The sequence below is a fragment of the Rhinolophus ferrumequinum genome, chromosome 6 (genome assembly GCF_004115265.2).
Source record: "Rhinolophus ferrumequinum isolate MPI-CBG mRhiFer1 chromosome 6, mRhiFer1_v1.p, whole genome shotgun sequence".
NCBI lineage: Eukaryota > Metazoa > Chordata > Mammalia > Chiroptera > Rhinolophidae > Rhinolophus > Rhinolophus ferrumequinum.
The window spans coordinates 52,108,019-52,126,428 of NC_046289.1; the positions used below are offsets into that span (position 1 = coordinate 52,108,019).

The window sequence follows — 18,410 nt, forward strand, 5'->3', positions numbered from 1 at the left end:
TGTCAATTGTTGAGACAGTTATTCAATTCTTCAACTATAATTGTGAATTCATTTATTTGTCTCTTTATCAATTTTTATTTAATTTAGTTTGAAGCTCTGCTATAAGGTGTATACACATTTATTATTGCTGTATCTTCCTGATGTATTGACTCTTATCATTTTATCATTATCAAATGTCTACACATAATGACATTTGGCTATAATAGAAAAAGAAGATGGTAAAGAAGCAAATGATATGGGTAAATTTCCAAATAACTGTTACTGAGTTCTTAAAGTTAACTGTGATTTTCTCAAGTGCATAGTATCTGAACTCTACTGAAACTTAACTATCTTTGGGGGGGAAAAAAGACTTTTACTGTTCTAGTTTTGAACACTTTGAGAAAAACATATACAGATAACTTGAATAAATACGTAATAGGTTCCAATAAGAAACTTGTAATGACAAAAGGATTTTCATGTCATGATGGCAGTTTTTAAAGTACTGTACCTATTGTTAATAAAGATGTTGGCTTCTATGCTCTGTGTTGAATCAATAAAAAAAATTCAATTGCAGAATGAACTATCAATGTTTCTAGTGATACTGCTACACAAGTTTCCTTTTAATGGCTCATCTGTTATGCGATTGATGTGAAGGTAATATGAGGAGACTCATTTAGCAACATATTATTACATCATCTTAACATGAAGTAAGACCCATCAGGCATTATTAAATTAGCCTGAATTTTGCAGTATGTCAGCAGCATTTTATGTACATTAATAGCAGAGTTAATGTTCCTTGGAGGATTTTGCTGAAGAACAATAGTTTCAAGTGGTGTTCGGACATAATTTTATAGTCACTATTTATATTTCCTTGTATCATCATAGTATTGGTTAAGATTTTTATGTCGCTTGTGAACTGGCAAGACAAAATGGCAGACAATTAGTTGTCTCAGTGTATTTTTTTCTTTTCTGACCCATTATAATAAGTTCTGTTAGGTTTTTCTTTGAATGGAAATGATACATCTCTTTTAACACTTGAATATCCTCTGCTTCCTACTTAGGTCTTAAATCAGCTGGTGCCACCCATCATAATTTCTCCTATAAACTGAAACAAAGTCAGAGGTAAGTAACAATAATAAAGAGCAATGCCATTATTCTTTTCACATTAAGGAATCCTTCTGCTTGTTTTAAAAGCCCTCCTGTCTTCATTGATGGTATTTGTCCTTGTTGCAGTACAATCTTCTCTCTTCTGTGCTGAATTTTAGGCTTCTTCTTTGGAACTCGTGCAGTGCTTCTGTGAATTCTTCATAAACAAATCTTTCCCTCACTTGAATAGCTTTAAATCTTCTTATATATAGCAATGTTATTATTTTATATTTCATACATTCCAGTAATCTTATTTTTCTCTTTTCCACAGGCTGGTCTGATCTCTCCAACATGTTATAAACAATTGCTAAACAGCAATCTTATGGTTTCTTCTTTTTTCTTTAATATTCCATATATGCTGATATTTGGCATATACAGAGGAACTGGGTTTCCCAAAGCATAATCCCCAGTCCATGTCAATCAGAATCACCTCAGGCACTTGTTAAAAATATAAATTTCCAGGCCCCTTCTAGAAAAAACAAGTTAAAATGGGAAGTAAGTAAGGGCATAGGCTAGGAATCTGAGGGATTCTTATGGTGCCGTCTAGTAACATCATAGTTAAAAACATCAAGCATGAACTTAGAAGGTTTACCACTTGCTAGATGTATGGCCTTGAGCAAATTACTTAATACCTCTGGATAACATCCATTTGCTAATCCGCAAAATGGGTATTGTTAAAAGGATAAAACGTGATCATGTTTAATTCAATGCCTGGGCTCAGTTAGTGTTCAGTAAATGGTAGCAATTGTTATTAGAGTGCTATATATGTGCACATTTAAAATACATGTTTTTTGATATGAGAATTCTGGTACAAACATATCAATCCTTGGCAAAAACTGTTAACATTCATCTTTGCAAAATTGGAGAATTACATAAATAGAGCTAACCACTGATTTTAACTAGCAATACTTTTGCCAAGAGAGTTTTAGAAAATATAAAGCAAACCTCATTAATATAAGCATTAACTATAATTTATTAGATGCAGCTGTAGTTTCAAAGAGTTTATAATAGTTTTTTCTCAAGTTTAGCAGTGGTGTGAACATTAGACCAGTGGCTCTCAAACTTTTTGGTCTATTAAAAAAATATTAAGGATTCAAGTAGTTTTTGTGGGTTATATGAATTGAAAACTTTAAAAAATATTAATTTATTTTGTAAAATGCTTTTACAAGTACATGGAGTTTAACCTTTAGATACCTACATAGTTGGTGGAGGCAAAAATTGCTAATTCCTTTTTTCAAATGAGGAAATCAATGCAGAGATGGGATATAATGTTAAAAGACTTCTTTGGACCACAGGTGGTAATTTGTAGAGATGGGCTTTGAACCCATCTCTACAAGTCTTCTGACTCTGAATGGCACAATTACGGGGTATGTATTAAATGGAGCAGTATTGCTAGTATGACAGTTAAAACAGGCTCATATGCCCATGTATGAAATCAGGGTGGGCCAACATGCAGACAGCAGAAAACAAGTTTAGTACATTCTGCCTTTCCTCTTCCTATCCTGTTTGGCTTGATTCTGATGGGAATCTGTGGTGAGTGTTTGGGATTCTCAGGCTAAAGATATGAGGACAAAAGCAGATTAGATGCCCATTAGTAGATATGCAACACGCTAGGGAATGTGGAAGAGGTGAAACAAAAGTTTCTAATTAAAGAGACAATGGGAAGCCTACAAAATTGATTAGATGTAGGACTAAAACGAAAGTATTTCCAACATTAATAAGTTTAAAATGATAGGATATTCAAGCTATACAGAGCAATTGTAAGCTCTTCATGCAATATCAGCAACTGTTCTTTTTAGGAAATATGTAAAAATCATTTTCAGAAGTGATAAGCATTTTGGAAAGGGGTAGGAATATAACTGCTACTTTGCTTCCAGTTAAAATGGACATGAGTTTTTAAAATCTATGATGATAGAGAAAGACAGTATGGTGAAATGTGATGGAAAACCATTTTAAACAGAGGGAGCATAAGAAAATGTTTAAATGCTGAAAATCCAACATTTAGTCCCAAATTAAAAGCATAAATAATGGTGAAATAAATTGGATAAATTTCTACTTCCTCCACTAGAATCTTTATTTATGTGTTAAAAATTATCTCACAGCTTTTGTAATTATTAAACTTACTTGACAGCCTGGTAATCCGGTGTCTCTGCTGTATAAGGAAAATGAGCCTCTCTCTGATGTTTTTCCTATAAAACAAAGCAATAATTTTATATAAAAATCCTCATTTGTTGACAGACAGTCAATTCAACTTCTAGACCATTCACGGTAATTATAATGGGTTTGGAAGTACAGACAACAAATTAGAAATGAGACGATAAAATCCAATAAAAAAAATTAAAAGGCTTATAATTATTCCAAACAGTCAAGTGATTTTCTACATATAACATATATTTTATTAAATACTTTTTCATTTTGAAACATTAAAAAATATTCAAAAGAATGGAAAAGAATGGACATCTATATAGCCAACAGTATGATCATGTACCCACTAGTGAGAGTAACGTTTTCCCATATTTGCTTCGATTGGACATTGCTCCTTCTCTCCTCTCTCTCGGAAATTAAAACAGTATAGACACAGCTCAAATCTCACCGCAGACTCCAAGGTAACCATTATCATAAAGTTGGTGTATATGACTCCCATGTATATTTTTAATCTTTTACTATATATTCATGTACTCAAACTATATACATTATTATTGTGTTTAATACATTTAAACAGGTGAGATTACATGGTATCTCTCCTTTGAAATTTGCATTTCTGTGCAATATTATGATTTTGACATATAGGTTGATAATAGAAACCTAGTTAGCTCATTCATTTTTACTATTAGAAAATGTCCCATTATACAGATGAAGTCACAGTTGATCTATTCCCCCATGGAAAAACAGTTAAGATTGTTTCTACTTTTTTATTATCATGAAGAGTACTGAAACAAATATACCTGCACATGTCTTAGACACACACGTAAGAGTTTCTCCAGGCTAGACCACAGAGAAGTGTCTAGATTAAAAGACACACACTTTCAACTTTACAGGTATTGTCTTACAATTCTCTGAAGTCATGATGCCAGTTTATACTCTTTTCAGAAATGGATACGAATTCCTGCTGGGCTGTATCTGCAGTTCCAAAGTCAGACAGCCAAGTGTCTGGAATGGGATGGACCCGCTCTCGAGGGAGAACGGATGGGTCCCACAGTACTGACAACGGACAGCGGTGTCCTTAACGCATTTACTTTTTAAAACAATGGAGCTTAAGTATGTTCAGTAAAGTGAATCTGCAAACATTATATCGTTTTTAACTCAATCCCTCACAAATAGACATGTGACGTGATAAGATTCTGCAGGGATAAGTTTTGATGTTAATATCAAAAATGGAGATAGACATAAACCATGACAATGGCAGAACTCGTTTTCTCCATTCCGAGGTAAAAACAATGTAATTAAATCTGACAAGTTACTCAAAATATTTAAAGTTACTCAGGTTATATGAACTTCACCGTAATTGTATACTATGTGAATTATTAGCTTCTGATTGTATACAAATGTATAGTTTATTAATTTTAAAAACACGTAACACGGGATACTCTAAATTGTTTACTGATATGGTACATAATTTAAAGAAACAACTTGGAAACATATGGACTAATGTTCAATCATTTTTATTGACACATACATGCCACACTAGCCAACTAATAGAAATCTTACAACTCTAAATTTGGCACCTATTGAACTTTTAGATATACAAAATAATCCTTGTAATACCAAAGCTAGTTATTAGAAAATACTTTAATAATTATGTGTATAATTCTAAGCCCACTAGGATATTATAACACATGTCTTAGGAAGCACTTAACTGGCTATTACTGATTAAGCACATATTCAAGTGAAGTGATATCAACACAAAAAAATGCAGATTTATGAAAACAGGTTAATTAATGCAGTCTATTTGCTTCACATTCTCACCATAAAGTAGTATGTTCTACATAAAGAATTTTAATTCTCAAAATATACATATGAAATAAATAAAAATGAAAAAAAATTGTAACTCTTTAAGGATATATCCTTTACAAGTAAGACTGCTTGCAAGAGTCAAGGTGGTATTTTGGGGTTTTGGACTCTATTCTTTTACTCTTAGAATCTGATGACCTCACAACACTATTAAAAGGATTGTACATTTGCAATTCTGACACACACTCCTCCCCAAACCTCATCAAAATGGATCAGAAACCCTGCCGGACCAAGAAGATGGTAGAGACTGAAGGGGAATGCCAACTCAGAATGAATGGCAGAGAAATTACTGGGAAAAAATGAACAGCCCACGTCTATGGTTTGGGGGTATTGCTTTATTAATCAAATCAAACAAGTTTATGAGACATTAAGAATCATTACGGCAATCATTAAGAAAATGTTGCCTTTAAAAACAAATCATGTCTCATATTCTTGGCAGGACAGAATTGGAAGACTATATTAACATTTTAAACAAATACCATAAAATTAATAAAATAAAAAAAAGACTATACCAATGGCTTGTCATTCACCACAATGTACTAATAACTAATTAATTATTGGTTGAAATACTCAGTAAGCCCTTTCTACCTTGCAAATTCCTTTTCCTGAAACATTATTTCAAACAACCAGTAAAGAATTAAAGCTAAGCAACAACTTAAGGTCTGTTATATTTTCACTCAAATACATCAGCAGAGAACTATTAAAAAAAATTTTTATTATTGAGGTAGAAAAGAACAAAGTAAGAGATCAATATTAGCTCTTTAATAAAGTACAGCTTTCAAATGCAATATTAATTTAATTATCTGTGTGGAGGCTATCTATTAAATAGATTGCTTAAAAAAATGTAAAGTTGTTAAATTTACTTTCCTGCTCCTATTAAAATTTCTAAACTTCTCCCTTTCAGAAAGGAAATTCAAATCAGAATGAAAACTACTGTTTTAAAAATTAAATTTATTGGGGTAACATGGCATACGGAATGAAAACTAATTTAACATAAGCTAAAAACATTACACAAAGTTTCTTCTGTAATGAAAGTTGATAGCTCTTTTTTAAAATTTGTATTAAATTTATTGGGGTAACAATGGTTAGTGAAATTAATTTTATATAGTTTTCAAGTGTACAGTTCTGTAACACAGCATCTATATATTGTATTGTGTGTTCACTAGATAGCTTGTTTTTAAAATAACACTTAACCTATTCAAATGAGATTTTGAAATGTATATCCATTTTTATTTCACCTTTTATTTGTTAGGAACTACTGTGTTTCCCCGAAAATAAGACCTAGCTGGACCATCAGCTCTAATGCGTCTTTTGGAGCAAAAATTAATATAAGACCCAGTATTATGTTATGTTATATTATAACATAATATAATTATAGTATATTATACCCGGTCTTATATTAAAATAAGACCAGATCTTATATTAATTTTTGCTCCAAAAGACTCATTAGAGCTGATGGTCCAGGTAGGTCTTATTTTCGGGGAAACACGGTAGTTATTTCTTAGTATGGGTACTCCTGAAATATAATGTGTATACAGTCTGAGATTTAGAAGACATTCATCTTTAATTCTTTCAAAATTACTTTTCAAAAGAACTATTTTCATGAATTAAAATGAATCAAGTAAGTTTCTTTATCTTACGTGTCTGACAACAAAAATTTCTGGCTACTCTTTGCTGCTAACTTTTACATAAATATTATAGAAATGCAGTATGTGGACAATTTTAACATTAAAGTCAGCTGAACACAGTTTAAAAACTATTAGTAACTTAATGTATATGTAATTCCCCTTGCAACACCTATGAAAAAAATATTACAGAGAATTTACTGGGATATTCTAGTAGAGGAATTTTATTTGTTATGAGTCTACATCCACCATGGGCCCCTTTGGCAGTCTTTTCAAAATAATGTTTTTAAATGCACAAAACAAAATACAAAGTATTATAAAGTATATTGATATGCTATCAAAATGCTAAAAAAAAATTGCAGCATGGTATATATGCTCTTTTATTAACACATTAAATAAGATCTAGAAGCAGGCTTGTTAACAATGGCAATTTCAAAGCATAAGTGATAGTTTAAGATATCCGTAACAACTATATTATGCTATGAAAATATCTGTTCTATTGGTAACCAAAAAAATCACAGCTACTGTCAGGACTGTTCTGCTACCCTCATTCAAAATTGAAGGACATGCTAAATTTCACTTACAGGTTGGTAAAAATTACAAATTTTTCCCTGTCCAAGTTTACTAAATTTTCTTACTATTCTGGGAGTGCTAGACTCCAGGATAAGAACCCCAACTCTAGTAGAACAACATCTTATTACTGGAAAATATACTTATGTGTATCTTCCAATATACATATGAAGATATATACATATGTATATAAAGTCATTAGACACATGCTTTCTAAATAAGTATCTTCTGTGCTAAAATATGTGAAATAAATGTATTTTAAGTTGCTAGACTTGTAGGATTTCCATTAACCAGACTCAGTGTTTTCTGACTCCAGAGAACTGCTTAAGAAATGATAGATGGTTTTGATTAATTTGTACACTGCTTAAAACAACAGTTCAGTAAACAGCAATTTCCTGAACTTCAAATTCTTTTACCCAGTTGTTTGTATAAGATGCATAAACTATTTGAGACAATAATTACTATGACAAATTTTCTCGGAATTAAAAAAAACACACGAATTCATCTTTTCCCCTACCAATAACATACATGATGCAACAAGTTGCAACTCTCCACTGCTTTCCTGAGTCCTGAAAACACATACTAATGTTAATATTTGTCTATAAAGAGTTCTTCAAAAGACAATTCTGCCTATATTCTTTTGGCATAGCACACAATCAGCAGCCAAGCTGAGGAGTAGGCAGGCCTGATTCCCATTCCTCCTCAACCCAATCACAAATATTCAAGAATTGACTAAATAGGAGGATCTGAGTTCGATACATTCCACCAAACGTTTATGGGCTAGTCACTCTGACAGATGGTGGTGGGGTTATGAGATGAAGACCTACACTTCTGCCCTCAATTGATGCCAACGTGGGAAAGCTTACAGCCCACTTGGATGAAAAACAAGTTTCATAATTAAGGTCAGGTGTCTTGAGATCCAGATCCAAAATGCACTGTGGGTAGGTTACAGAGGAGTGGACAAGGAATTGTCTGAGGATGGAGCAATCCATAAGGCCTACTGAACCAGGAAGGGAACCCCTATTAAAACTTGAATGGGGAAATAGGCACCTTCTGGTCACACTAAAGGTGGAAATGAAGTTACCCACCATGTCACAGAAGGGTCTATGTGAGAACAATTTGGCCTTTTAGGCAAGTGACTTTCCAACAAAAGTGGCCTGGCAGATAAGCTGTACTCTGCCCTACACATAGTTTGAGAGTTGTCAAATTGGTTTTCATTTAGATCCAGATAGACCACGCTGTCCCGAAACTACGGGAACAATCAGTCTTACGAATAAGAGATACGCACGGATTGAGACAAGTTGATCAAACACCTGAGGAACCTAAGGCTAGACAGACAGGAATCCTCTTCCTTTGCCCAAGGGCTGAAGAACGAGAATGCAGCTAGTCTTGGGAGTTTCTAATGTGATGAGAACCAAATATAAAGGGGATCCCGTCTCTAATCTTATAGAGAGCTAGCTCACTGATGTTTTTTTCAAAAGCAATTAAATGCTTTTTTTCTAAGCTTAAGAAAAAGAAGAGGGTGGAAAGATAAGGAATGAAAACACAGAATGGCAAAGAAAATGTAAAAAAACACAAAAATTTCTGCCTATTCCAAGGTTACAAATCTATTTTTGTATATTTTCCTTTAAAAGCTTTACTGTTTATCTTTCACAGTTAAATCTGAATTTGGTTTTTGTGCATGTTGGTAGGGTGGTCAGGGCACGTGTTTTCCGTAGGGATATCCGATTGACTTCATCAGTACTGCTCATGTTCACAATGACCTAGGTATTAAAATATCATTGTGACTGCTATGTGGAGAATACACTACAGGGGAACAGTGAGGAAGCAGGCAGACCCACTAGAAGACTATTCAGATAATCCAGATGAAAGCTAATGATGGTTTTAATTCTTCCAAGCCACTGAGGTAGGCACTATTAAATCTTACTAATAAGGAGAAATAATTTGCCCGAGCTCACAGAATCAATAAGTAGCCCAAAGAACTAGAATGCAGGCATATCTGACACCAAATTCTTAACAGCATACTATATTGCACTATTTTCCAATGGAGGTTTAGGACACGATTCCCATATGCTGATCATATATGTAAATATTTGCTAGAACCCAAATATAGCATAATAATGTTTCTCTGTTCAGCCTCTACCAGTCAATTGATTTGCCACTGGATGCAAAATCTGTTCCTATTGAAAAGAGGGACTGGGCACAAATCACCCCAAACAAAACCCAATTACTGCAAAGGTTGGCACTGGGTATAATTAGAACATGGTCAGTTATGCTGCTTTCACTCACAAGTAAATGCTATTGTTTTCAGTTCTCAAAAAGTGTACATGATGATGTTACTCTTGCTTCAATGCCTGTTAAAAAATATTTATGCTCATCTTGTTTTTTGGGGCCTCAGTTTCCCGATCTGCAAAAACGAACAAGTTGGACAAGATCAAAGGTTGCATAATGGCATCTTGAATGGTTATTTTGTGTGGCCAATGCGAGGATTTGTTTGTGTGTATATTTGAAACATTTTTTTTTTAAAGTTAATTCCTGTGCCAGCCATGAGAATGCACCTTGCAGAACTTCTACTTCAGAGAATGTAACTGACCTGAGGGCTCCAGCTGCTGTACTCTGAAATCCATAACTGTTTTTGCACTGGGGCCCCCAGCTTCCAACACACTTCAACAGAGTGTGGTGGGGAATCTAAAGCACACCCCTTCCTGGGAGACATGGCATTCCATTGTTGACCAATTTGGCTCAAGAACTCCCAGGATGCTTTGCTGAACTTTCCTTACACTGCACAGCAGTTAGGACTCACACTTTCTCCCCTTACTCTCTAAGTCTTGAGATTGCTGTGGGCAGGGTGACAGGAACTAGCATTGCTGACTAGCTATTACTGTGTGCACCGCACTGTGAAAGGTGCTTTACTTACATTGCTGCTGCCATTGCTGGTTGTAGTTTTCCTCCTAGAAATCCTGTTAATAGCAGAGTGATTGACGGAGGCTGACTCCAGTTCTGAGGTATGACAGTAAATTTTTAAGATTTCCTATAGATCTTAATCTATTGGCTGGAGAAACTTGCCCTATAATATTCTCTTGGCGGTATGTGCTCTTTTCCCTACCACTTCAAAATAATGTTGTTATAGGTAAATGGCCAGAGACAAAGATATTATGGAAGCTGTAGCTGGCTCAGCATTTATTTCTGCAGCAGTCCAGTGAATACCTGAAATTATCCAGCAATCTAAAACTTAACTACTTTCAATGAATAGATACACTACTCAAGAAATAACTGTTGACTTCATGAGTAATAGCACAATTTAGAACAAATAGTTTCCCTGTCTGAAAGCCAATATTACTTCATTGTTCATTTTTGTCAGGAGCACTGATTTGCATTAATAAATTCTAATACACAATCTATTAAATAAAAAAACTCCATGTGCTATATTTTACATGGGTAGCATGAGACTGGTTTTTCTTATAACATAAAGACTTAGACCTAGAAAAAGAATTCTAGGGACGTTTCAAAATAGTTACCTAGGTAAATCAACATTACCATGTTTCAAAAATAAATATTTTAATATGCAGATCATGAGAGCTTTTCCATATTTAGTTTTCAAACAATATGAAATCCTTACATAGACAAATACAAATATTTGGGCACAAACCTAAATTTGATCCCAGTTTTATAAGCAGACTATCTTCCTTCCCCTTGGGTATCTTTGAGAACTTATTATTTACCTAAGCTCTTTGCACATGGGAAGCTTTTCCTTTTCTTTTTTGGGTTAGTAATACTACATGTTTCCTACAATTCGTATCTCACTAACCACTTGAAGAAACAGAAGACACTACATCTTACAAAGTGGGCAGATGTGTAATGCCGTTGGGTGCATCAGAGCAGAGACCTTGGGATGCTGATGACTGGATTTATCTCTTGGCTCTTGACTCGCTCTCACCGAATGAACTGGGCAAGTCACAAGTCACTTAGCATCAATGGCCCCACTCACTCTTTTAGGAAGATCAACTCAGTAACATGCACCTCACACAGGCCTGCACAGTTTAATTAGTGCCTATAAACTACTTGGAAATTCTTGTCTGAAAGAACCTAGGCCAATGTTAACTATTAGAATTAGAGACTTAATTTTCGAGCAATCTGCTCAAACTTAAAAAAAATTTAAAAAGGATCTCAAAGTAACATTTTTTTTTTTTGAAGGAAGGAAAAGAGTTTTAACATAAATGCCTGCCTATTTTCTTCACAACAATTTGTTTAAGTATTATTGGCTAACATTTGTGCCAAGCACACTGCTGGCTACATTGAAGATATTTAAATATCTACTGCCAACAAGCACAGCTGCTGGACTCTCTATGCCCTCCTCCTCTTGTTCACTCCATGCCAAATTACTCACACAGCTATGAAAGAGGAGGCTGAAGCACAGGAAAGTGCCAAGTGTGAGTGAGATTAGCGATAAACCAGAGGATCCCTGTAGAGGTCAGTGATTAGCAAGTTCCCAGTTGCAATCACTTTTCTAACCTAACCTTTATTTCATCACTTATTCCATCTTTACTCTGTACCCACTTCCTGTGACAGGTATCAGAACTGTAAGCAGCTTCCCAATCAATAGTTCCTGAAGAATTGCTCAAGTACCAATAAAGTATCTCATCCTTGACAAGAGCACACAGTCAGACCTGGATAATTTGAATAGGCTTTAGAAATGAAACCTTGAGACTAAGTCTGAGATGAAATCTAAGTAGTCCAGGATGCAAACATTCACCAATACAGCTACCCTTTCTCATGCTTCCCACCCCTCCTCCTAAAATCAGAACCACACACTAAATATAAACAAATAGAGGAGGATGTGAAGATTTATACAAAACAGTTTGCTTTTCAGCCATCAGAATGCCCAGAGAGAACAATTAAAATGTAAAATTCAATATGACAGGGTGAGATGGCTACTAGGTAGAGAAATTAGGAATGAGTGAACACTGTTGAATAAGAGAAATGCAATTTGATCAATTTTAGTCATTTGTCAAACTTTCTGGACCATTTTATGATCCAATTATGCCACATACAGAATACACAACAAGGTATTCATTATAGGTCGCTCAAAATATAAACTCTACTTTTCTGAGACAGTTTACTTTATAACCGCATTTTCTAAATTTCCCTGAAATCATATTTACATCCATATTACATTGTTGCTTTTCCTTAGGTTCAGAACTTAAGTGTTGTTTTTCTCACTTAATGTCTCCACACTTCCTCAACTAAATATTGTTGAGAACTTAGAAACAAAGATGTTTCATTTTTATAGCAATTCAACAAATTACATAACTAGGAATCATCTCTTCATCTTTGGCTGCACTTCAGGAGAAAACGTGGTAAATGCATATTCTTTAAAAATAATCAAGTAACCTTTGTATCACAATGCTTATTTCATTCTTAAATAAAAAAGGATTTGAAATAATTTAAACAATGCTTTATAACTTTCTACGGGTTAAATAAATCGAGCCAATCCTTCAACACTTTAATCTTGTCTATTCCCCTTACCCTGAAATAAAGAAAAAAAATCAGGTAAAAATCACATCACCAAGTAATTTGGCTGGGGGAAGAAAGGAGTACATATCAAATTATCTTGGTAATCACACACATAAATAATGTACTACTGATATAATCAGTTTCCATCAAATTCTTGTATGAATCTTTTCTCTCAAAAATTTCTTGCATCAATGATAAACAGAGAACGTTAAGCTCATTATTGTTAACTCCTATCACTGTCTCACATCCTTCCATATTTTGGCTGTTTAAACAATGACCTTACCAGGCAAGGTCAATATCTGAGTCTGTTTTTTTATGGCACCCAGGGACCAGAAGGCAGATGCCACTTGTTCAAAGTACACTGATCTGGAATTCTAGACTTGTTTTGTTTGTGTGCCAGGGACAGATTCTACTCCTAGGCTCTATCTATGGCACTCAGCCACGTGGAAGCAGAGAGACAGATTAACAGAACTGTGCTCTAAAATAGCAGATAATAAATGATTGTTAATTAGCTAGTTTCCCTTGACAGCAAGAACTGGAATAGAAAGAAAGGAACTAGTCAATGGAACTGCTACCATTCACCAACTATCTGGTCAGAAACAGAGAATGGAATGAAACAAGCATGGAAAAAGTCAGGAGAGTCTATTCCTATCTCTGTTGTGAATTAGCTGTGTGACAAGAATAAGTCAGTAAATCTCCCCAGGCCTCAGTTTCTTTACCTGGGGAATGGGTTGCAGTGGACAAGTTTGGATTATATGGTATCTTTCTGTTTTAATATTCTATAAAACTGACATCCTCATCCATTTTATTATTAATCAGACACCCCATTCTAACAGAATATAAATTTGGGAACTGGCAGTACTAAAAGTAAGAAGACAACTGCTAAAAAATGTAGTGACTTTTGGAATAATGACGATGTGCAGTTATAAAAATGAAGTGCATAAGCAGTTCATCATACATTTCTTTAATACACTTATTTATTTAACCATGAATTAAATAACCAATATTATTTAACCATGAATATGGTATGTTGAATATAGCAAATTGTAGTCAATATCCTCAGAATTACGAAAACACTATTCTATTCATATTAAGAAAAACTCTAAATGCTAATAAAATTTCTAACTGGCACTCAACACCTTCCATCTATACAATGCAGAAAGGCAGTACATTTTGTACAACATAGAAAATATACAAATATAGAGCAACTAAAAGAAGACTATTCGATTTTATTGAAACAGATGGAGAAAGACCAAAAGAGAGTCTTAAATCCCCTTTGTGATCTGCTAAGACTTAAATAAGGTTTTTGCTACGTGATAGGTACTCTGAGGGTAAAATACCAGACATCCAATTTTCACTGAGAGGCCTCCAGTATTGCAATTTACTGCCACCCTACCTTTGCAGTTTGAAAACAGGTAAAGGCTAGCTAGCCTCAAGTTCTTAATGGGTTATAATCCAAAGTTCATTTGTGAATCAGGAATAACGCAAAATTCAGTTTTTTACACACAACTCAATGTAAGTGGCTACAGAAATTAACTTAAGTCACAAAATGCCTGTGTAAAATATTTGTTGGATGAATGAAGGAAGAAACAATGAAGAAAAGTAAAAAAAAAAAATAATAATAAAATTAGGAAGGAAGTGGTTTGAACAGAGACTCTGAATGTATCAACTAGGTTTAAATCCCCATCCTGCTTCTTACTAACACTGTTACCTAACTTCTCTGTCCCTTAGGTGCCTCAACTGTGAAATGTGATAACAGTTTTACCTCACTGGGTTTTTGTTAGGATAAAGCGTATGGACATAAAGGGCTTAGAAAAGTGAGAAACACAAGAAAGGTCTAATTAAATGTTAGTTATTATTTTTTAAATGAAATATATTGACTATAAAATATATATATGTAAATCTTGAATATTAGTGCTTGAAGAAAAATAGAGGGGGGAAAAAGGTAGATTCCAAAGAAATAATTTAAAGGGAACTTTTGGATACTTTCACAGCTTTTAATATTCTTTATGCCTTTCATTTCATTGTATTTCATTAAAGCTAATGGCTTCACTCTTCCCTCTGCATTAATGAATGGGTATATCTCTAGCAGTATGTATACTTAGCCACAATTAAGTTTTTGTTCACAACTAAGACAGAAAGAAAGATTTGCCAAAGAACGCATGCAAGATCTGGAAAATATAGTTTAAGAGATTTGAAGAGAAATGACGGCATAAAAGAGGAACAGTCTAAAGTGAATTTTAACGGAGCTGTAGATTCTGTAATATAGAGGAAACAGGTGGACAGGATTGCATGTAATCCTTATCCTACTTATTTCCTTTTTCATGGGAGCTAGGGAAAATGGTTACTGGAGATGACCTTGGGTCTGAGGGTTCTAAGTCACTGGTTCCAGCTAGCTTGGTGGTTGTCTGGAGTTCATGGGGGAGGCAGAGGCAGACCATCTTTATTAGGTAAAGGGAAGTGTGAGCAGCGCTACACTGTGAAGAGGTGTTTGTTACACAGCGTTAGCGGTGCATAAACAGATGTGGAGGCGTTCTCTATTTAAATGTTTTCATCTAGGGAAGAACTATTCTTAAAAATATGTTCAAAAACTACTGGAAAAAGAATTAAAAAGTCAAAAATTTCTTTTTTAATCTCGTTTATCTGTGTGCTTCAATTTGACTATTTACATTTAATGTGATGATTGATATGGTTGGATTTAAATCTACCATTTTGAAAGATGTATTCTATCTCTCACTGCTCTTTTATTTTTTTCCCCCAGCCTGCTTTTGGATTGAGTATTCCATTTAGTCTGCATTACTGGCTTTTATTTTTTAGTGTTTGCCCTCAATTCACAATATAGTGCATCTCTAGTCAACAGGGTCTACCTTCAAGTTATAATGTAATAGTGTAAAAACCTTACAACAGTATACTTCCAAAAGCCTCTCTTGCATCCTCTGTGGTACTGTTATCATACCGTCTACTTTTGCATATTTTATATACCCCACATACACTGTTACTATTTTTGCTTAGCCATTTAATCATTTTACAGTGTGATTAAAAATGAGGAAACATATGTCTTTTATGTTTACTTTCATTTTTACCATTTCTGGAGCTCTCATTTCTTTGTATGGATCAGGGATTGGCATACTGTGACCCATGAACCAAAGCTGGCATGCGTCCTGTTTTTGTAAATAAAGTTTTACTGGAACACAGCCAGGCTCATTTGTTTATGTATTGTCTATGGTTGATTTTGTGCTTCAGTGGTAGAGTTGAATAGTTGTGACAGAGATTGTCTGACCCACAAAGCCAAAAATATGTAATATCTGGCCCTTTGCAGAAAAAATCTGCTGAGTCCTGGTGTAGATCCAAGTTTCTGTCTGGAGTCACATTCCCTCTGCCTGAAGAACTTTGTTTAACAGTTATTGTAATACAAGTCTGCTGGGAATGGATTCTCTCAGCTTTTCATGTAGCTGAAAAGTCTTTACTTTGTTCTCATTTAAAAAAATTATTTTCAATGGATATAATTTTGGGTTGACAGTTTTTTAATTTTAATACTTTAGTGATGTCCTGCACCATCTTCTTGCTTGCAAAGTTTCTAATGAGAAGTGTGCTGTGGTTTATTTTTACCCATAGCTCTGTCTATAATCACTCTTTTTTCTCTTTGTGTTCCAGTTTGAATTTCTATTGATCTATATTCAAATTTACAGATTTCTCCTGCAATCTGTGTTGTCTATTGATGACCTAAAATGAATTTTTCATTTCAGATTTCATGCCTTGTATTTCTAGCATTTCAATTTGACTGATTACTTCCATCTATCTGTTAAACATACCTTGACTATTTGTGTATGTTGTCTACCTTTTCCATTAAATTCTATTGTTAACTAGAGTTACTTTAAAATCCTTGCTGATAATTCCAACATGAGTCACCTTTGAGTCTTGTCCTATTGATTATTTTTCCTCTTGACAATGTTTTTTTTCCTTTTTATTTATATGTGTGTCTCATAATTTTGACTGAATGCAGGACATCACATGTAGAAGAGGCAAACAATATTTAGGCCTGGAAATGAACATTCCTCCTCCTGAAAATTAATCAAATCAAGAGTTTACCTGGGCGTGATTGTTGTTGCTGTGGTTACTTTCAGTTGACCAGAGGCTTCAACTCCCTCTAGTGATTGTCTGCTCCTGTCTTGTGCTTATCACATGGCGGGAGTGTTGTAGGACATTTCTCAGTGTTAGTTTTTCATCCACAGCTTTCAGCAGACACTATACACCTGTGGCCCTGAGTGGGTCTCCTTCCATGGTTCAGTCCCTCGCCAGTGGTAGACTACTGTTGCTTACCAGTCCTTTGTCCCTTCCTCTCCCGGAAAGCAAAATTCTGCTTTGTATCTAAAGTTGCCCTTGGGTTCAAGTTTTCACCCCTCCCTGACAGGCAAAAGACCTGTACTTGGTATCAGCATGTTAGGTCTAAGGTGAGTTTCCTGTCCTCCCCGAGTCACAATGTGTCTTAGTGTCTTAGCTTTTACCCTTTGGGCAACGACTTTGCTGCCCTTCCTAAAGTAGCTTAAGTCTTTCAGTACCTAAGATCCTGGGAAGCTGGCAGGCTTTTCTGTCTTTCCTACAATGACAGCTAATCAGCACCTGCACCATCGACAGTAATTCTCTTCAATCTCCTGCCCTATCCCTAATTTTTCTTGGCGATTTGAGGGGAAAAACTTGAGAGTGAGTGTGACATTCCCTTTTGAACTGTTTTTTTGTTAGATATCCCCAGCTGTTTCAAACTGGTATGTTACTAGTCCACTTTTGGCTTCCTGTTAAACTTTAATTTTAATACATGTGCTGCCTAAGCGAGCTCTGTTAAACTTCAAAATTTTAGCTCATTCCTCTAATCTGCTTATGTTGTAGTGGTATGACACCTAATTCTCCATGCTCTGCCCTAGGTAAGTAAGATAGTTTATGGTCCCATTTCTTCCTGGAATTCAAGTCACATTACTGCCTTGTAATTTCAGCTCTCTGACTGACTCAAAAAAGAATTTTGTAGTTTATCCTTGTTAAGAGTAGAAATGGGATTCTTTGCAGCTCTCTATACCCCAAGTAGAAGTTAGATGTCCTCTGATCTTCATTTTGGATAGTTTGTTTCCATGTCTGCGAATTCACTGATCTTTTCTTCTGTAGTGGAAAATCTGCTGTTAATCCTGTCCAGTGTGTTTTTCATTTCTAGAAATTCCATTTGGTTTATCTTTTTCGTATCTTTCATTTCTCATCTCATACATTTTTGAGCCATAGAGCATATTTACAATATCCATTTTAATACCCTTGTTTGTTATTTCTGTTACCTCTCTCATTTCCTGCTCTATTGTTTCTACTGACGAATTTTACTTGTGATTACAGAGTATAGTTTCCTGCTTCTTTTGAGGTTTAATAATTTTTGATTTGATGCTAGACATTATGAAGTTCACATTTTTAGGTGCTACATTTTGTTATATTCCTTTAAATAATGTTGGGTTTTGTTCTGGGAAGTAGTTAAGTAATATAGAATCAGTTTTAGGGTTGCCCTTAAGCTCGGTTAAGGCAAGTCCAGAACAG

At 34.7% G+C, this 18,410-nt stretch overlaps 1 protein-coding gene across 12 annotated transcripts in view; it reads right to left on the reverse strand.

The window, feature by feature from the left end:
• The window catches only part of TCF12 (transcription factor 12), a 390,613-nt gene that overhangs the window by 105,920 nt on the left and 266,283 nt on the right, over window positions 1-18,410 (reverse strand). For all 12 annotated transcript variants that reach the window (XM_033108034.1, XM_033108033.1, XM_033108043.1 and 9 more), the window contains one exon: window positions 3,250-3,314. In XM_033108034.1, the coding sequence (XP_032963925.1) occupies window positions 3,250-3,314 (65 nt within the window). The remainder of the gene's footprint in view (window positions 1-3,249; window positions 3,315-18,410) is intronic.